General features: G+C 33.6%; 1 protein-coding gene across 6 annotated transcripts in view; it reads left to right on the top strand.

Moving 5' to 3' along the window:
• The window catches only part of KIF6 (kinesin family member 6), a 173,831-nt gene that overhangs the window by 21,294 nt on the left and 130,150 nt on the right, over nucleotides 1–22,387 (top strand). For all 6 annotated transcript variants that reach the window (XR_012041872.1, XR_012041875.1, XR_012041873.1 and 3 more), the window contains exons 4-6: nucleotides 72–219; nucleotides 4,841–4,950; nucleotides 14,354–14,483. Coding sequence is in view for 2 of the 6 variants with exons in the window: in XM_072858203.1 (XP_072714304.1) it covers nucleotides 72–219; nucleotides 4,841–4,950; nucleotides 14,354–14,483 (388 nt within the window). In the remaining 4 variants the exon portion in view is untranslated. The remainder of the gene's footprint in view (nucleotides 1–71; nucleotides 220–4,840; nucleotides 4,951–14,353; nucleotides 14,484–22,387) is intronic.

Genomic DNA, 22,387 nt, shown 5'->3' with positions numbered 1-22,387 from the left:
ATACAAAGTTGACCATGGAAAATATATTATGCGTTATATATTCATTATCTCCACATTTTTTTATTCTATAGTGTTTTGGCTGGATATAATGGTACTATCTTTGCATATGGTCAGACAGGCAGTGGCAAAACTTTTACCATCACAGGAGGAGCAGAACGTTACAGTGATCGAGGCATCATTCCCAGGACTCTATCGTATATTTTTGATCAGTTGCAGAAGGTATGGGACATTGTTTTCTGTTTATTTTTAATGTCTGGTTTACAAATACTTAACTGTATTGCAAAAGGCTGTTTTTATAATGGTGTTAGAGGAAGCCCTAAAATTAATGCTGAAGAAAATATCTAACTTGACATGATACCTTATGCAAGAATACATTGGTTATAGTTTTGGTTACCTGGATTGTTGCAGTAGACTGAAAATAATGGACATCATTGGAGAGTTTTTTGTTAGTTTTAAGAACCATGCTATTTTTAGTTGGTGCAACGTACGTTCACATCGCATAATTGGTTCTCCTTGTCTTAACACTTATATTAGTTCCACTCTGGTTTTGTATTGTACACATTGCATCACACACATCTCGTACAAAAATCGCTCTGATTCCTATGTAAACCAACAATGTTGTATAAAAGATGGAGCGTTACTTTCACTCTTCATAAGTTACCTAATTTCTTTGTGCTTGACTGCTCAAAAAAAACCCCAACTCATAAAATAGTAAAATGAATATTAAGCATTTCTAAATATTCAGCTGTTTATTTTAACTAATGCCTTTATTTTACCTAATGTTACTTATTAGCTATAATATATTATAGAATTATAATGCTAAATACATCTAATTATGATGAAAAGCAATTTTTAAAGTCAGTAATGCAAATCCTTTAAGTATTTGAAAGAAAATGGATATCCATATTAATTTTCCTTCTCTACTGTTTTCCTTTTAACTCCAATTATGCACTTGTATGGAATGTTTTTATGTGCATATGGTATTAGTAATAAAAGTCTGACTGAATATAGTTGGATAGAAACATTGTTAGGCACCTTCCTTAACATAATTACATGTGTATAAAATATGAAGAGGTAAAAATGTAAAAAAAAAGTCATGAATGTTGGGTTTTATTGTTATTATTATTATTGCTGTTAATTAATTATTCTTAATGCATTATTTCCAAAATGAAGAAAAAAGAAAAAATCCTGTGGTCTGTTTTTAAAACAGTATCAGTACCTAAAGACTAGTTAACAGTGACTAGAAAAACACTTTCAAGGGTAGTAAACTGTATCCTGAAAACCAGTTTTGCATGTGCTTTAGGTAAAGCTGAAACTTCTAATGGAGAAATAGTCACTACACCCATATAAATATTGATTTGGCTTCACCAAAAATTTGGGCAAGAGTAAATAATGCCCCATATGATCTCTGTCTCTTCCCTTTTCCTCATCTTACAGTATTTCTGAGTCTTACAGTTCTGTCCCAGTTATTTCTTAATGCTTTTCTGTTCATTTTTTAAATAATGCACAGAAGATTTTCCTGCCACTGACAGCTCAATGCAACTGCTGTTTGAATACTGAATTTGACACAGCCTACAGGGCAAAACACATCACTCCAGTGTGGTAACTGACCTAAACCAAAGAGCTATAAACTTACTTTTTAGGTGAATCCAGTGATGTAAAAATGAATGGTATATTTCAACAACTCTAGCTGTGCCCTGCAGAAGTAGAGAAGAAAACAATACAAAGTCTTAAAATAGTTTTGTGATTACAAAAAGAAAAATACTTTGCAGAAATCATAAGTATAATTGTTGCACTTACAAATTAATCAAGCTGATTTACAGATCATTATACTCCACTGAATTTGAAGTCTCTTACTCTTTTACTTTGAATAAAAAAAAAATGCAATGTTGCTTCTTGTGCAAAAAAAAGCCATCATGCCTGGCAGAAAGAATTGGCAGAATTTGGGAGAAAGAGAAAAGTGACTGGAATTTAATTGGATGGTTCTTCTGGATCTACTGTGCTCCCAAAAAAGACACCTGAAACTTAATTTGGCAGCTTATTTATTTTACTTACTTATGTACAGAAAACATGGCATCAATTCAGTTTTACAGAAGCTAATAGTGACATTTAAAATACTACAAGTACACTGTAATGTCTCAATATCTAAGAGCAATGATAGAAACAGAATAAATACAAATTATGAAAAAACAACTTTAAAAGTTTTACCACACCTGAAATATTTCTTGTTATCTCCTTAAATTTACTTTTCTAATAAGTAAATTATAATTGTCAACTGAAATGCTTCAGAAACTCAAATAACATGTCAGCAACAAAATTTATCATTGAATAGAGAAGTTAATTTTAAGTTAGTCATTCTGAATCAAAAGTCTTCTGACTGACCTGCAGCCTAGAGGTTGGAAAGAAAGCTTAAGTAACATATCCTATTTTTTGCCACATATAAGGGGACTGTGGGAAACAACAGTAACTAGCTGATGATATAGTGATGGGCATTCCAGGTATAAGAACTTTTTTCTAAAGGACGATGTGGGGGGATGTGTGTATATGTGTTAGGTTATAACCAAAATATTGTAGAATTATTTCAATTTGACACTTCCATGCAATGAAATGAGTGAATAAGTGAAAGGATGCGCCAGAGTAAGCACACTGATGGTTGTTCATTATGTTTACGAGAAATTTCATTTTCTATTAGTATCTGTAATACTGATATGAGTGAACACAGTCAATCATTCTGGTGCTTTCATAACTATAGGAGGCAAAAGTGAAGAGAGGAAGAGAGGAGTCTGGTGTAATATATCTTTTGTCTCTTCATTTACTCGACCAGGCCTATGACTAATTTAAGATTAATCTTCACATTTTAACAAAGCTATTTAATTACACGAATTTAAATATCATTTGACGTTAACATCAATCGTTATATTGTACTTTTATACTCTGTCATTAATCTAATACAAGGTACCAATTCTTACTCATAAGGGTATATGTCTCAGTCACATGAACATGCCCTGTCTGAGTAAGGGTTAACAATATTAAGTAATTACCTTGGGTTTTTCAAAGTATAGCTTTGGCAGGTAAATGTACACAGCTTAATGCAGGTGCACAAAAGCTTGCTCTTGTGGGAATGGAAAGGAAAAAAAAAAAACAAACCCCAAACACGTGATCATGTGTTGCCTTAGACCTTCTGCTGCACTCGGAGGACCCCATGGAGGACTTTTGTTGTGGAAAGTGAACAGGTTGATCTTGCAATTGCCAGCAACATTCAGTCTCAACACACCAACATTCTTTTCTAGTGCTAATTATGTAATAAAACCAAAATAGGATGAAAAATAACTAGTTTATTTGCTGCCTTCTCAGCACATAGTTTTTACAAAAATAAAAATGTTTGTGTTTCCATTTTCAGACTAGGTTTTGGATCAAAAGCTCTACTTAGTTATGCTTATAGGGATATTTCTGTCTGCCTGCTTCCAAATCTTTGTGTTTGTTTCGTACATTTTCTTTCTTGGTGCATCTTAAAGCATCTCTTCTTGTGTTTTATCTTTCCACCTGCCTTTCTTTTCATACTTTTCCTGTGTTTCGTTTCTTTTTATCTACAATGTTGCTTTGGAAAGTGCTGACATAGTGGAGAAGAGTCATCTGCCTCCTAACCCTAAGTAGGATGGAACAGGAGAAAATTCAGGGACACAAAATACAAGACTTTTGAAGCACTTGCTTGCACTGAGACAGTGCAATTTGAAACCAAGGAAACAAAACCTTTTACCCCAAATGAGAAGCAAATCAAGTCCTTTGTTTTTAATAACGTCTCCTTTTAATTTTTTGGTCAGAAATTCTCCTATTTCCACAGCTTCCTGTTTGAACAGTTCCTTACTACATTTTTTCCATCCATCTGTAGTGTATCTTTTTAAATTATGTCCCTTGAAATAGTGAACTGTCATTATCAATAAAAACAATGGGAAATAACTATTCAATGAAAATGAAAAGTTCATATCTCAAAGTATTTTGCAAAACAACTATAGTGGATTGGATTATTAAACTGCTACTGTGAGTGTGATATGAGTGCTTTCACAGTGGCTTCCTCTGCTGAAAAGAAGTGACTAATTTTCTTTTATTTTGGAAATCATAGCCCATTATTTTGAGGTTTATGTTGTTTGGATTTGGCTTTGGGGCAGGAGAAAATTCTGTCTGCAAAACCCAGTTGTGTTAAATTACATTTTGGCAAAGTATTATACAAAAATATGAGGATTACAGAGAACAGCCAAGATCATATACAGTGCTTAAATGTTATGATAAAGAGAGTGGAAAGCAGTATGTCACTGATGTTTCTAAATGAAGTAAATCTTTGATTTATTTTTGTTGTTGTTGTTCCTTTTTTTTTTTTTAAGCATAGTCTTTCTATCCATAATATGAGGGTTTACCTCTTTATAATAACATCCTTTTTTTGTCGTAGAAGTGAAAAATGGCATGTTGCATGGTTCTGTAAGTAGGCTGCCATGTTCTAAGTGTATACAGACTTTTCTAGGTATAAGGAACCAATAAAAAACCCCAGACTAAACTTATGGGCGTAGTGGGGTTTTGGGGGGATTTTTGTTTTGGGGGTTAGTGTGTGTGTGTGTTTTGGTTGGGTTTTTCTGTTGTTTTTTCCTTTTTCTTCTTAAGCCTTTATACACATGGTAACGGAAAACATAAAAATGTCACGAATTGAAAATGTAAACCATACCCAGGAAAAGAAAGAGACGGAGTGAGGAAGCAACATAAAAGCTGTAGTGATAAATTTATCCTCTGATCTAGCCCTGACTTCTCTTTATAGCTCTTCCTTTTTCTTTTTTTTCCTTTTCTTATCCAGGATAGCAGTAAAGTGTATACAACTCATGTTTCCTACTTAGAAATCTACAATGAATGTGGTTATGATCTGCTGGACCCAAGACATGAGGCATCCAAATTGGAAGATTTGCCGTAAGTAATAAAACTACAGAAATCATCAAAAACAAAAATAGAAATAATTTTCATATGCCGTGTTGCATTGTTTGGGGACTTTTTTGAAACTGTGCTACTGATCTCAGTGTTAATTAACACAAAATACTTTGTTTTCTTAATTTTATCAACACTGTCTAAATTTTCTCTTAGTTTGTATGTATAGAGGCTAGGGAAAATAGATGGGAGTAACTGAAGGTGAAAGTATTAAAAATGTATATTGATATTATGCAGAAGAGATCTATTGCAGCCACTGAAAACAAAACAGAAGGTATACTTGTTTTTCTCATGACAGCCTGTCTCTTTATGTGGTATACACGTGTGTGTGTGGCAGAGACATGTAATGGGCAGTGTTTCCTTGCAACAGTAGGGAGAAAAACTCTCTGCTTCTACTTGGACCTTTTCCTTCAAGGATAATTATTTTTCTAGAATAAGCAATTATGAAATAAGGTAAGTAAGAGATAGAAAAGGCCACAAGGAACTCCAAAGGACATATATTTACTTCAGAATGGATGATTGTTATAGTAGTTTTCATTGATAAGACACTAGCACCTACTAATACTTGGAGAAGGGTAGTGAATAAAGGTTTGTAGGTCATGAACACATAAGCCTGGTGAAGTTAAAGATGATATAATTTACAGGAAATCCAAATCCTAGTTTCTAAGTTTCTTCTGAAAAAATAGTTCATAGTCTGTGTTATTCTTAAAATAACTCAGCAAACAGTAAATATGTATAAATAAGTGAGTTGTTGACTGCTTGGATTTCCAAATGCCCTGAAATAACACTGGGAACCATAAACTTTCTCACTCAACATGATGGTGACTGAAACATGTACATAGCAATAAAATCACTACTGGTACAAGAGCAGGAAACGTACTGATATCTGCCAATGGAGCAATAACAGAAAATCAATCAAATTTTATATCAAAATAGCTAATTATGTTATTAACATATTAAACCCATTTTATTTATTAAAAAAAAAATATTTTCCAAGTTGTGTTAAAATATAGCTTTAGTTTTCTCCACAATATGTGGTATCTAGGACATATATCTACAAAAAACTTTCAGGATTGATCTTTATAAAACAAGCTAGTCTAGAGATAAGGAATGCAGCAGACAAACTCAAAGTATGAGACTGGTCTGTAAGTTGGTCTCATTGCTTTTCTTTCTTCATCTGTAAAATGGAACTAAATTTTATCACTTTATGACACATTGGTGCTAGAAGGACTGTATGTATTTACTGATGTCTTTCATGGTAAAGTTTAGGAATTTAATTTGATTTATTATTTGCTTCCTGTGCTATGCAGAGAAAAATTTTAAATCAGAGACTAATTTGGATAATAATTTAATTTTTGTGCCCATTTTTACAGGTACAGATTTTTTTGCAGTTGTGTGTAAAAAATAGTCTGTTGCAGTTTTATTCAGCTTATTAAAGTTAATGCTAATAAGTTATTCAAGTTTATTAAATTATTAATTTCATTTATTAAGTTATTTGCAATATTTTATTTGAACTCATTCTATCTATTCATTTTATTAAACTAAATTTATTCAATTGAGCTAAATTGAATTTGATTAATTTAATTGCAAATTTATTTGAAACAGTTATTTGGGGGTCATAAGCCCAGGAAAATATGTCACTTTTTAAAACTAGGTTCTGAATGTTTACTGATAATAATGAATTTTAGAATCTTAAAATTGGTTTATGTATGGTGATTCAATTAAGCTAAAGAATAACTCCTTGTTATGTATTAGTCTATTTTTAAAAAGTAAAAGTTGACAGATAATTTGGTTGTGAATTAGGGATAAAGCACACTGGGATAATCATCATTACCTGTAAACTTATGTAGTGTATACTGTTGCAGGATGGGTTTTAGTGAGATAGTAAATTTTTCTCTGCAGAGTAACTAATCTTAATAAGTGCTTAATGATTTTACAGTACATGGTCATTCTTGTTTCCAGTACATCATGTGTCAAAAAAAATGTACTGTGCACTAAAACTGTACCTTCACCACTCATATTTAGCCTTGTCTAAAAGTATTTTAATTAAAATATTTTGTTTATTTTTTAAGATAGTAATTTAGGGATTCAAAATTTAAAAATATATAGTGTCATTCTGAGCTAAAAAGGGAGTACAAATTGCAGGAAAGGGTAGTTGCATGATTAACTATACTTTAGTTACTTGGTTAATTTTTGTAAGTGACAAAGTAAGTAGCAGTTACACTTAAGTAAATAGTAATCACATATTTTAAAATATATCAGGTGTTTATTACCTAATATATATTTCATTTTTCTGAGAATTTTATGTACTTAAGACCTTCTAAGATTTTAGTGCTAGTAAGCAAAATACAGAATAATCTAACTTCCTCAAGTTTGTTTGAAAGCATGTAATTAATGAGAAATTAAAAAGAACATATGTTTTTTTGTACTTTAAAAGGGTCATATTATGCATAATTTCCTGTTAAACTCCACACTGGATCATCAAGGTTTTAAACACCTTACAAAGCCAATATTAGCAGTCTGTGCCGATATTCTACCAAGTATATAAGATGGACAACAAAAGCATTGAAGAAATGTGTCATTTTAGAAGAGTAAGCAAAAGATTAATTAGCCTCGTAAAGTATGCAGATTGTTTTGGAACAGTATTGTTATCCATATTCCTGCAAAAGAAGAGGATGCAGTTTGAATCAAAGATATGTACTTCTGCCTAGCAAACTGTGTTAATGACTTTACATTATCTTTTCAATGGTAGGAATAAACACAGAGTGATGGCATTCAGGTAATAGAAGTTATGAAAAGCGCACAACAGTGCTTGAAAAATGAGACATTAAAATTGTATTTGATGTTTAAGGCAAAGTGAATAATAAAAATTTTTAAAATTGCCCATTACATCTAATCATTGCATGATTAGATTTGGAATGTCAGCTCCTGAAGTCAAGGTTTTGTGTGTAGCCATCCTTTGTATATTCTGTAGACTATTAAATTTTCATCTTAATACTGCTTAATCATTTCATTAGAGTCTGCCAGGTGAGAAGGGAAGAGGCTCTCACAAAAAAATCACTACTTTTTTCGAAATAAATTCCTGACAAATCTGTGAATGTAGTTCATATATCTATATGTCTATCTAGATGTATATGTATATAGATCATCTATAGAATTACATAATTATTTATGTGTGCATATGTAGAGATATGTATACATATTTATATATGTATACATAAATATATAGCATGTTTCTTGTAGTACAGATATTTATACATGAACTAAGTTTGGTTTTGAAATCCCATTGAACTTTTATTTTCACAGAAAAAAACCTGTTTTCATGATGTTTAGTTGTAATGATATTACATGTAGCCCATAGAAGATTTCATTTGATATACCTTAATGCTTCATATACAATATGCCTTAGTGTACAATTGTAACTTGTTTTGCTTACACAAAGCTGACGCTGTTTTTATTTTGTGACACTGTAGCTGAAACACGGCATATGCATATGCAAATACATTTGAAGAATCTTACTTGTTAGAATGCAAAAATTGAATTTAATATTGACAATCTAATTGTGGTTGTAGCTCTAGAGAGTTCCATGTTTATACAAGGAAATTATTATTGTTTTCAAACATGTACAAAGTATAAAACTATTGCTATAAAATATAGCTGGTAGAAGACTATTTGAATTCTTACTGCCATCTCTTGTTTTCATAAAAGATTTGCAGGACTGTTCAAATTAGGAGAATTTTTCTGAAGCTCTTCATTTGCTCTGAGGTTGTACAAGAGGCTTTCTCCTCCAACAGGTTCTCTGTTGTAGAGTGTATTTGTAATTTATATAACTCCATGATACTGAATCAAACTAGTTTCACTTTAATTGTAACCTACAAGTACCAACTCTTCCTAACTAGTTTGTATTATTTATTAAAAAGTAAGAATTTTCTTGGCACTGAGCAATAACACAAAAATAAAGACTGAGGTTATAGAACCATTAGTCATAGATTAAGTCAGGACAACCAATAAGTTACCACTTTACCTGTCCAAACTACAGCAGGTGATACTCTTGCATGTGAAGGCAAACTAAAACTAATGCTATTTTACCTTAAAATGTCAGTCTTTAAACTGCAGTTGTTGAGGAGCTACTTCACAGGGATCTCAGACAACCATTAGTTAGGAGTGATGTGCCCAGGGGAAAATGTAATCTAAACTTCCAGACAGCGTAAGTGATTCCCCATTTTTGTGTGAAGATTGTTTAAAGTCCTCTTTGATAGGGAAATGTATAAGATTTAGTATGATGTTGGCTGACTCCTTAAAAAACAAACACACAAACAAAAAAAACCCCAAACCAGCTAATTCGTATTGAATCCTCTGAGAATTCATTCCCAGTTTATGCTCCAGAAAGATGAAATTTATTTGAACCATAGATTAAGTGAACTCAATTCCATAAAAAGGAAGACACTTTAAGCTAAGAGCCAATTAACTTCAAACATTAACAATGATATCTATATCAATACATATTAGTAACATGCAGAACTGTTATGTTCCATGGGGTCAGTGTAAAATATTCTCACTTAAAAATAAAAATACGTAACTGAATATTGGTTAACTACTGCAAATGAGTTTATACTCTCCTGTTTCTCCACTGCCCTCCAAGAGTTACCAAACTACTGACATGCAAAGCTAAACCAACTAGTATAATAATTCCTGTACTGCTTAACAAAGAAAAAAAAAAAAGGGCTAAAGAAATAATTTTCAACGTATAGGAAATATATTTTATTCAGTCCGATTTTTTTGATGCAAATAAACCTGTTGCCTGTCTCTAGGCTCAACAGTGTTAGTGTTAGCCCTTCCCCTTTTCAGTGGCTGTACCAACTACCAACTATGTAATCTAGAACTAGCCACCATCCATAGATCTTCAAGAACTATATTTTTAGTGTTCTGAGAATTATGAGTGTTTTAAAATTTCTAAAGCTAATAATAATATTAGCTCACTCTTTTCATATGAAATACATTCTTTCAAAATGAAGAGTGTTCAGTGTAAGTGTTACTACTGAATACTAAGGATTAGGAGACTACAAAGGTTTGTAAACTTAAGCTTTTCTGTTTGTTAATGAGGAGACAGCTGAAAACTGTTCTGAATCATTTCTTCAAAGGTTATGTTTTGTTCATTACGGTTCAAACAAATTACACTTTACATGTGTAAAATAACTTCAGCATACATTATATATTATTTATTCCCACCCAGATTTTATGTTGTTTTGTTTCCTGAAAACCAGTAGGAAGAAGTCAGTGAAACTTTTCTAAGGTGACTTTTCTAAAGGCATCAGATGAGTAAATTAATTCAGTTCAGATTATCACTGTGCTGTTCAAGGCAACTTTACTTTTGAATATCAAAGTATTACTTAACAAACATTTTTTTGTGAGTGAGATTATTGCAGTTGCCTGAAAATTCTAACAGATCTTATGTTTTGTTTGTACATGAACCACCAATCTCATTGTTTCAGTTCTGACTCCTTGTTCTGCACGGTGGGGTCAGGGGGGAGAGAGAGCCGGCACAGGGCTCTTTCTGGATCTCAGTAAGAAAGGCTTGACAACAAATGGCTTAATAAGGTAACTGCTTTAATAAGACAGACTAAGAAGAGGAATATAGATGGCAAGTAAATCTTACATGCATCAGATGCTGGGCACCCCGCATTCGTGCAGCATCAGACAGAGCCTGAATGGATATCCTGACAACACACTGCACAGAGCAGTGCAGATCCTGTCCCTGGAGAGAAGCTCTCCCTTTTGGTCATTCAAGCTGTTATATAATTTCCTTACAAGAAAACAGCTCCATTTCTAAAAGGTGTTCTCATGAGAACTTCTTGCGGCATTTTTTTGATAAAAGCAAGGCCACGCAGGTGGTGTGACCAGGTGGGTGCTGCCTGCAGGTTCTTCTGTTACAATGACCTGGCTGAATTTATCCTGCAGCACAGGTCTGCGCAGCACGACACAGGCCTGAACGCCACGCTGTGCATGCAGCACAGCACAGGCTGCACCTGCCCAGGTTAATTGTTATGTGGGTCACTAACTCCTAAATGTGCAACAGTCTCTCAGTCGGTATCAATACTCTCCTATGTCCATAAAGTGTAGAACAAGCAAACTGTGTTTTTCTTGTCTCACATGTAGAATTCATTGGAGACAGTGTGAAAGATTTCCTATCACAATATGTTGGTCAGGAGAACAGTCTGCACCAATCCTTACTCATCTCATAGTTCTGTCATGTCTCACAAGCTAAGGAGATTATGCTCTAGGTCTGTACTTGAATGGAAAATCAAAGCTCTGTGCTATTGAAAGCTGTGCTGGTGGCTGAATAACTTTGTAACCTTGCCTCTTGAATCAGTGTTGACTTTGTCCTCTGGTGTGGTATTCAGGGAGCTATACTTCTGAAAGATAATTTTTGGGGGATTATATATAAAATGATGATCTTGGTCATTCTTTCTTAAAACCTAAAGCTCCCTGCAACTTTACACAAAGATTAGCTATATTTATCCATTAGTTTATTCCGTTCTTCTGGACAGACTCTAAGATGCCTGCTTGCTGCTTTTCTCTTTCATCCTTTTCCTAAATTTATTACTGGCTGTATAGTCTCCTCCTCATGCTGAAGTAGTATCACTATATTCTCCTAATGTATTGTCACAGAAGGTATGTATCCTCATATATTATTTGTTTATATCATTATGATTAATTTTAAAACGTTTATGAAGTTTTTGACATTATTTAAGATTTCTTCAATTCTAACCCCTAGAGACAGATATAATCATAGGAAACTTGATTTTTAAAATTGTCATTTGTTTTCCAAAATCTTTTAAGTTTTTTTAAATTTATATTACAAAAATTAGTGAGGTGGTATTAATTCATCAAAGGAAGCTTTAACTTCATTGTTTGCCTGTAACAGGAATTTCATAAATGAAAGCATTCAATATGTAAGGCTCTCTTGCATTAATGGCAGCTCAGCTGATGCAGGAAAGGGCCTGAGTTAACAACAGTATAAAAAAGGCTGATCCCATCCTACAGGTTTCCTAGTCAGCTACAGATTCCATCCATTAAGCCAAATGGAAAAGATTCTTTGTTTATAAAGAAAACAAAACCTTGTATCTGCCTTCTTTCAGTCATTATGGATAACTTAATGTAGCTTTTCCACTCCAAGATCCAAGTTAGGGCTATGAAATTTAAAGATTTCACTAGTATAGAGAATGTTCTATAGAAATCTATTATCATATTATACTGTAACTTTGTAGCACTATAAAATGAATAACTTTGTTGTCGTTTTGGAACATGTCTTTCTGAGGAAGTTTTGACAGATGCCTCTCAAGATGTGCAATAGACTTCCATCTGGAAATCCTCCTAATAGCTGCGAGGCCACTGCATAGCAGGCTGTCACTAGTTTGTGATGTCCCCGCTGTCTCCTTTCTGATATAATAATCCTCCAGAGCTTTTTGTCCAAACTAATATCTTCATTGTCTGGAAATTATTTATAACTATTGGTCAAAATGTAGTCTGAAAAGATCTTTAAAAGTTTAAATACTATGCCAAGTGTGCATAGTAAAACAACATTGTTTTCCTAAATTATAAAAAGAGGTAGATGATGCTTACTGTGCAATTTCAAAATATTAAAATTAGTGAAAGCATCATACTGTAATCAGAACCACTCTGGGCTCTAGCATGTGATGCACGCACAGATGGAATTGCGGACAGAATACAACTTGACATTATCAAAACATTGTTACGCGGGAGCAGAATTATGCTTTTTGGTTTATGCTCTGAATGGGGGAAGCAGAGTTTCGTGACTGTACTAGTGTTGTCTTACCCTACCACCCAAAAATAAGGCTATAAGTGGGAGGCAATCGTACTTGGAAAAACAATTGTTATGACTACTAAAGAAGCATTGTGTGTATTTTTACAGGTATTTTTTTCTTGAAAATAGTGAGTGTATACAATGTGTTCAAATTATTTCTGGATATCCATTCCAAAGTTTTGACCATCAGAGGGTGAACTACTTCCCTAATACTTAAGAGTAATACTATGCAATGCTGCTTAGCTGCTCGATTTGATTCTGTCAGTTTTTGGGGAAAAAAAAGACAAGCAACAAAACAAAAGCAAAACAAAAACAAGCAACAGAACAAAACCCAACCTATTTTGTTTTGAAGCAGCCTGGAGTAATTAACATGCAATAACTATCTAGAGATAAAAACTCAAGCCCCATACTCCCTCTTGTGGTTAACCTTGAAGAATATGGAAAAAATATATATATACACACATACATATATGTGTATATGTATATATATAAAGTATTATGTATACTTACAGGGAAAAAAATGGGTTTTTAAAAAAAACTTCTAACTTCTAAAAAAGTTCTAATTTACTTGTTGTAAGTTGTCTCAGAACATGTAATTCACCCTGAAGGACGTGTTATTCATCCTCAGAATTAGTGTACTTCAATTTTAATAGTCTTCACTCTGGGAGTTTTTCAAATCCAGTGATGCAGCTACTTGGCTTCCATGTTGGATACTATAGAATGTCCTAACTGAGGAGACCCTAATGGCCACTCAGTAAAGCCAATAAAGTTTAACTCTCAGTAAAGTGATCAAAAGAAAAATTTATTATGTAAAAGGACTATTTAAAGAAGTAAAAGGAGTTTCAGTAATATTTAGTAGCTCTCCTGGAGCTTTTGCCATATCCTTGCTACTTCCATCTAACTTCCTTTTTCTGAACTTTAAGGCTTAAAGAAGTACAACTAAGAGCATTTCTAACCTTAGTGAAAATAAAAATCATTCTGTTTGCTTGCTTTTAATTTAAGAAAGGGATCATTTACATTTGTAGTTATTACCATTTGACAAGAAGGAAAAGAGAAATAATCTTGACAAATGCAATGTTATTAGAAACACGTTGGCTACAGATGTGTTGATTCTGAAATATTCCATGCCTATTTGTTCATCAAGATTATGCTATGCTTTATGTATCATTTGTGCTTAAGTAGCTGTGGTAATGGGAAACAAACCCCTGCATATTATTTGTTTGTGACAATTTATCTAACCTCTTGCTCTTGAGATTTTACTATATCTCATTGAAAAAAAAATCCCAAAGCTTTCTCTAATAGTTATGGATTTTATATATTCCTTTTCTATGTGGAGGTTTATTATAAAGGAATAAAAAGGAGGTGACAGAGTTAAAAAAAAAATTCAGCACTTCCTTTAATGTGCATTCTTTACTCTTCATGTTTTTAGTTCTCTTATTATGATTGATTTTGGGTTTTAGATGTTGCCTTTTAGACGCAATCAAAACGAAAATATGGAACAAAAATAGCCTTACAACAATTCTAGTTTTCATTTTGTTTTGGTTTTATTTTTTTCCCATGTAGAAAAGTGACAATAATGGAAGACCCTGATCAGAACATTCATCTGAAAAACTTGTCTCTTCAGCAGGCAACCAATGAAGAGGAAGCCTTAAACCTACTCTTCTTGGGAGACACCAACAGAATGATTGCTGAGGTGAGAATTGCTGCTACAAATCTTACTTACCACCACCAGAGTTAAAATAGTAATAAATTTATCCACGTAAGATGTATATTTTGGAAGCCCTTGGAGATAAATGAGTAAGTTATCTTCTTTCTGGGTGTATTTCCACAGTGAAATTAAATAAGCATTTCTCTGATGATAGCTTTCACTTTGCAAAGAGCTTTCTGTTTTTCCTTAGTGAATCTGATTGGTGGTTGTTGATGCCATAACTTACTGTAATTAAAATAAGTAAGAAAAAAAAATTTCTTATAAACCATAGACTGACATCTGAATGTGGCATGTATCAACATACATACACATTTAAAGATTAGAAAACATGGTCTTACAAAGCATTGTCAAACATTCCCACAGAAGTACTAAACTGCCTTTGAAGTAGTTACACTATGACTTAGCAGTCCCTCTTTTTTTCGTATTGCATAAACATGTGGTGTTATGTGTTAAAAAAAAAAAGGTAGTGCGAAGCACATTCAAAATAAATATTTGCCAACATGCAAAGACAAGGGTGTTTTTGCTGATTCTGGAAAATTCAAATGAAATGTTTCCATATCCAAAATCTGTACGGGTTTTTTTTTTCCTTATCTTCATACTTGGAAATGGAATGTAAATATAAAAAGTGTATTGCATAATGTAAGCACTGTCAATGTGTCTTTACTACAACACAATTAATTCTATTTTAGAAATTTGTGGGTTTTCTTCCGCTGTCTGGCTAAAAAAAAGATATATATAATAAATCAATGACGAGAAAAACATTTAAAGTATATTAAATAGTCAATAGTCTGTTTGTGCTGGCTGACCATGTACACCTGGGCACAGGGGAAGAAGCACTTGATTAAAAAATGTAAATAGGCAAAAAACTGATTTGTTCTCTCTCAAGGGAGACTATTTCAGCAGTGACATTTTGAGAGGCAGAAAGACGTTAAGGCAAGAGATAATCAAGCTGTACATAAGGGCTGTTAGTAAATATGAATATTGAGGCAAGGAACCATTTGATGATATTGAAATGGAAAAAATGATTCAATTTAGAGGAGAGGAACTTGAAAAAGTTAATAGAAGAGACAAAAAGATGACATTGAGTTCAGAAGCCTGAAAACCTATCATGATAGTTGGTAATGAAAACAGAAAAAGAAAATTAATTGCGTAGAGAAAGGTCTTCAGGAAATCTCTGATCAGTTTAGAGGAGCTGTGTATGAAAATGGGACAGAATATTTAAAGAATGGTGTGATGCTGGCTGATGGGGTCATAAATCAGCAATTGTAAAGAGCAATTGTGTTACCTATTTGGAAAACATTGCCTAAAGAGAAAATATATCCCAAACACTGAAAGTCATGAACAAATAGCAGGACTAGTGAAGATGGTAAGTCATTAAAGGTCAAGATGCAGTAATGCTCAGCAAAACTAAAAGAATATTCTTAATGGGTCAGACCAAAGATTATATGTCTGCTCCTGTTTCCTGTTTTGAACAATGGCCAACAGCAAATATATAGAGAAGAGTAAAATATAAACCAAGTAAATAATGATACTTTCCTAAAAAAAAAAATCCCCTAATCTTCATTAGTTTGTGTTTCAGACTGTTTGTAGCTAATAAATTTTGTTGTATTTTTTTTTCTTTACATGAATTTGCCCAGACACTTTTTTAACCTCAGCATATTTTTACCATGAAATCTCATGTGACACAGAGTTCCATGACTTAACTGCATTGTGTGAAGAAAAATCTCCTTTAGCTTGTTTTTTAATCTACAACTTGGTAGTTTTATTTGGGGCATGCTAGTACTTGCTAGAAAACGTAAGAATAGACATGAGAATGTGTAGAGAATTCACTAACCTGAGTGGCCTGGGTTAGCAAATGCTATCCCTTTGTCACTTTTGCTGCTTTTGCCACAGCAAGAGTTTTTTGTTATATAAACACTATAAAGTTATTGTTTCATTGGTCTTTTATGAAGAGTACTTAAAAGAAAAAAAGTGCAGAGAATACTTGCTTGGAATAACTGCCACCCATTGCAGCAATATTTACTTTGCTTAGTCTGAATGCTAATATGATTCCAAAAACTTCAAATGAGGTGGATTTCATTGTAGAAGTTTTATTTATGTAGTGATCTCATACATTGTTCCTTTGCAATTGCAGCAGGTACATTGCAGTACACTTCAGTGAGCTTACTGAGTGCTGCTTCCTCTTAGGCATTACAGAATTTATCATCCATTATCATTTGGCATTTTTCGCTTTAGGTGACTGTGGTACTTTATTTGATGACTTACCAGAATGAGAAAATAGTGTTTGCAGAAATGAGGGATTAATGTAGACGTCTAGGGAAGAGGACTTACGACATCAACCATAACTTCTTCTCCACAGATCCATATTTTTAAACCTTAGTTGAATTATGATAACACTTCCTGACCTCAAAAAAGATTAGGACCCTATTTAAGTAAACTTTAAAGAAAACGACACAAGATGAATAAACCTAATTAGAAAAGAAAGTAAAAGAAATGTTGATTCATCTTTTTTAATGATTAGGAGATTGGCTATGGAAAAACTAAGATGACTGTCATGGATCACATATGAAATCTGTGGCCTCTAAAATTGCAGTCTAATGTTTTACCCCTGAGATAACCTTTGAAGAGTTGCAGGACCATTTTGAAAATAAGAATGACAATTTAATCTCTTCAGTGCCTCTGCTAGTGGAGTCTAACTTGTGATTTGAGGGCTGCATTTTGCCCTCACCACTGACTGTGCTAAAAAGAAAGTCATTGTAATATTAAAAGTATTCTATAGTATTCTACATTCATTCATTCATTAAATGTCAGAACCTAAGGGAAAGTTTATAACTGAATACTTCTTTCCCACACATAACTATATAGAAGGAAAAAAGAGGAAGCTAATCTAATTTGTGCAGGATTGGTTTATAGGTCAGTATAAGACCAATCCTTTGCTCTAGTTTTGACATGTACTACAAGTTGTGGAAATGGTAAGATGGGAGACATCTGTGCACAAACACTTCATAATGTAAAAATCCAAATAGGAAGTTTTTGTCTCTTTTATATTTTGCCAGGGAGAAATAGGCAGAGAACAAACCCAAACAACTGATTCTTTTTTTGGCCACTCTTCCAACTGTTAGGGCTATATTTTTGTTTGTTTGTTTTTCCCATAAAACACAGTTTCTAGTTACATTTCAATGCATAAGAATCCTAGCAACAGGTTATAAAAAAAATCTGAATTTATTTTTTATATTTTAATTTTTTCAGCCAACTTTGATTTAGCTATCTCAAATACATGCAAACAAAGGATTCCAAAATCTAATTTGCGCATATGAGACAGGTAGTAGCAGCAGCATCTAAAAACCTCATGTACAGAAATAAGTGTTTGGCCATGTAGGTGGTGTTCACAAAACATTTTATTTTGTTAGATATACTATTAATATGTCTTCAGCTGAAGTGGTCTTTTCTAAATTCTTGTCATGGGAATCTCTTGTGATCACTGTCCTTTGAAATAATATGCCTGAACCTCTGTGATTTAGATAATTCTTACTACTTTTTCAGTATTTCTTTTAAAATAGCAGAGTAAGGTAGACCCGGTAGCCTCCCAGGGGCATGCATAAATTTCAGAACTGTAAAATCTTTATGTGAGATTGATATGTCTGAACGCTGCAGTTGCACATACAGTTAGCATTTGTTTTTCCTCTAATGAAAAATTACTTCATTTTAATGAGGAAGGAAATGTTTTAGTGCATGGCTTTATACCTATAATACTCCATTGTTTAAATTTGGAAGACAGTGCATACTACACAGTATTTGTTCCATAATTTAAAATGTTTGAAGTACACATGGGGCAAGCAGTAAGCTTTTGGCAATGTTTAAATATGTTTATTTCAAGAAAGAATGAAACTTTTAAACATATAAAGATAGTTTTGGGGACTGACTTGTGACCTCTGAATTGGACTCATTCCCTTTGTATTTATTTTTATTGTCCATTAGTATTCTCTTGAATATATTTAAAAAGCCACTGGTAGTGTTTGAATGCATTTTTTTTCTTGGATGAAATATGGAAAATAGTATTTGAATGTGTGAACATATGAGATTAAATGATACTTTTGCCAAGAAGGCACGTTATCCATGTTAGATCTGCATTCCAGAATGAGTTACAACTTTCTGCTTTCCTAGGTTCCTCACTGGTGTCAATTGTTAATTTATTTCCACTCTGACAAACCTGTTCTTTAGTATCATTAGCACCAAATAGCATCATCATTTCAGCACAGGTGCTTTCATTTCCCTATGAGGTAAAACAATCACTGGTCATACTTTGAATAGTCCTTAAAGTGCTTTGGGATTCATATGGATAAAAGGCACTGTGTAATGTAAAGTTTAATAATATCCTCACCAGGGAATATTAATTACTTTAAAAGTTACCTCAGTTACCATGGTCTAACTGTGAAACTGTACTTGTAGTAAATATGGAAAGGTAAAGTATTGCTTTTAGGAATCGGGGAAATGTCAGATTGCACCTGTTCTGATCCTTATATTTTCATAGCAATAAATTTGCAATTTCAGCTGTGTCAAGTGTACCTAAGTACACCTGAAGAGCCCCTTCACTTCTGCCATATTAACCAGAAAGGAAACTAAAAATATATCAAGGTCTCACTCATCTACTGGATATAAAGGCAGGAACCTCCTGTTCTTTAACTTGCATACCCTTCCATATAGCAAAGTTCTGTTGGAATTGGTGGAGTTTATATTAATTAGACAGATACATCCACTGTTTTTCAACAAAGAATCTCTGCTCCTTCAGCCTTTCAGAGACTTATGATGTTCTGTGCTATAAACCAACAATGTGAAAACACCAGAATATTCTAAGGATGAGTTTCAACCAGAGAAACAAACTCTGTTATGTTGCTTTATTATCATTCCTGTAGGACACAATGGCTCTTTTCTTACCATCTGAACTGTGAAATGACTGAAGCTGTCAGAACTTCTTCCTACAGGTATCCATCTGATTGTAGCTTGTGATTGGAGAAAATCAATTTGATATCAGCCTTGGATGCTATCAGTGCTTTTTTCTTTTCCCTTGCCCTTCTTCAAAAAGTTCAAAAGCAAAAAAAACTTAAGAGGAAAAAGAAACCCTCCTTAAAACAAAATTTTGTACCTTTTCACTGAGACATTCTCTCAAAAAAAATGGGAACATTCAGAATTAGCACTTCTTCATTTATGCCTTGGCTAGTCACTAATTCACTCATACAGGAAAATCATGTCCTTCTGATATCTAAATATTTTGATTCAAAGAAGAAGAGATTCCACTGGAACTGTATAAACTGCCAAGTGGAGATGGTTTGCAATATGGGCTGAACAACTGCATTTATCACCTGTGAAATGTTTTTGTCCCAGCTGTCCTGAACTCTTTTCTGTATTTTCTCTGACTGAGTGTATTTGGCAGCAATCGCCATAATCAACACATTATTCTTCCAGATAGTAGCAGCTTCTGTTAGTCTAATGGTGATTTTCAAACAGCTTTTCCTATGTTTTTCTCCTCTCTAAGAAACTTTCTCCTTCTTAGGTCCTCAGTTATTAAGAACTCTAGACCAGTAGCATCCTATTTCTGGCTATTCTTCTTAGTGAAAACAGCATTTATAATAGCAGCTGCAACAAATAAAAGATTTGGGAAATACATAAATTCTTGTATAGGGTGGAACTCCTGCAGTGTTTTGTTGATTTAAGACAGATAACAATTAAATTAAGACGGATAACTTGGGCTCCAGCAAGTTTTTGGACCTTTCATGACCTTGTATTCCTTAACAGAAACACCCGACTTGGATGCTTCTTGCAATATGGCTGTGCCGCAGGTTCTCATTTAAGTAGAAACCACCTTCTTGCAACCGTTGTATGAATAGATGTAATGGTTTAAGTCACAAATACAGTTTATTTAATTTCAGCAAACACAGGTATATCCTGGTCCTGGAGAAAAAGGAGACTGGGTTGTATGGCTTGAAATATTTTCCAAGATCAAACAAAACACTGATGTTTTACCAAATCATGATCTTGAAAGAAATGTTACTGAATTCCTCTTTTACCATTCCACAAATGGGCAGCAACAGATGACCTGGCATTAATTCCTTTGTAGTGTTCATGTGATATCACAAAGCATCTGAAGTCTGCTTATGTGGTTTATGATGTCACAGAATTCCTGGAAAAAATTATTTCTTTGTAAGTAACTGCAGCTCATCAGTTGTTCTATATGTAACTTTCACAATAGCAACCATCTGCTGAGAGAGAGGCCACTCCCCTCTTTCTTTTTTTTTTCCCTTCATCACATGAAATTAGTGTGAGGATGATTTCATATACATATGGTTTGAATACTGCTAACAAAGCCAAAATGAACTCTGAAAGCCACTAAAGGAACCTTTCAGTAGGCTCTGAGACACTGTCCAGAAAAATTTGTTTGCTTGCTTGTTTTCAGTTTTCAAACTTTCCAAACAGCTGAATGGTGATACTCAGAAGTTGCATATGTAAGATAGCAAAAAAACAAACAAAAAAAGGCTTATTTTTGGACTGAAGATGCTGACAAGTTGTCATTTCTGTTGCTGTGTGCTTTGCATCTACTTGTGTGGTAAAAGTAGCAAAGCGTGTGGGATTATGACTGCAATTAACATTTCACAATCACATCCCATTTAACAGTTTAAATTTTTATTGCTTTATGCTTCCTGCAAGAGTTCTAATAGAACTTTCTGTCTACGGGAACTGCAAAGTAGAGATAGAATCATATTGTGAAAAGGAGTATTGGTGTATTGATTAAAGCATGGTTCTACTCTGAAGAAGGACTTTATAAAAATAGCAGTTTGGGATTCTAGCCAAAGACTTCCAGATCAGCTTCACTCATTTTACATGAAAAAAGAAGTTGTGGAGAGAAAAGCAATGGAATTTCTAATGACCAGTCCAGCAGAATCTGCTTGGAACGTGCAAAACCAAGTTGTGGCTTGTGTATTGCTATAGACAATAAAGACCTAACAGGCCAAACATTGCCCTGAGCTTTTTGAACTCAGGGTCCTGAAATTATTTTCTTTTATGCTTTAAATCTTTTTTGCCTCTGTTGGGGTTAAACAGGTGTGAATAAAAGCACATTTTGAAATACATGACATTTTGCTGCATAGTGAAACTTAAGTTTGCTTAAGAACACTTATTCTGAAGTATGATGATTTCTTCTGCTTCTTTAATAGCAACCTTTACTTTGTGCTTCCATAGCTAGACCTGTACTGATATTCGATCTGGCTTAGACTTGTCTGCAGTATAGTGTGACTGATGCCATGCCTTTAGTGCAAAATGTCCTCAAATATAAATTCTGTTGAGGAGAATGTCCTTAAATATCAATTCTGTTGTGGAGTTTGAGCTGGAAAAATAAAATATCCAGTCCTGCTTCACAGAGCTGCAAGCAGTAAAATCATAGCTCTCCTAGTAAAATAAGTGAAGCTGGCTCTGATTATTCATGGAATCAGAATTGCTGAATAAAGTACATTTTAACAGCATATAATTTTTTCTTAGTATAACTGCTTTTTAAATATGTTTGGGAGTATTTTCTTGCTTGACACCTTTCCCTGAGCCTGTTTATTTTCATTCCCATGCTACAACTCACTGCCCCTTCATTTGTTCAGCTTTGCCTCTGAAGACAGCACAGCATGTGACTGCGGTCTGATGCTCTGATGCTCTTTTCACAGGATTGTGAAATGATCCATAGAAACCAGGCAGTTAAGCAGAGCCAGTGGCTTGCCTATATTATTCCAAAATTCCTCCTCTGTATAAACCAATATTCAAAACTCTTCTCCTTCTCTCTCTGAGCTTGGCTTTACTAGGTAAAGCAGCCCAAAATAAAGTAGTGCTAAGGCTGTAATTTCATTACAGAA

This window comes from Ciconia boyciana, chromosome 3 (assembly GCF_034638445.1).
Source record: "Ciconia boyciana chromosome 3, ASM3463844v1, whole genome shotgun sequence".
NCBI lineage: Eukaryota > Metazoa > Chordata > Aves > Ciconiiformes > Ciconiidae > Ciconia > Ciconia boyciana.
Note: the sequence above shows the minus strand (reverse complement) of the source record. Positions and strands in the feature narration are given on the sequence as shown.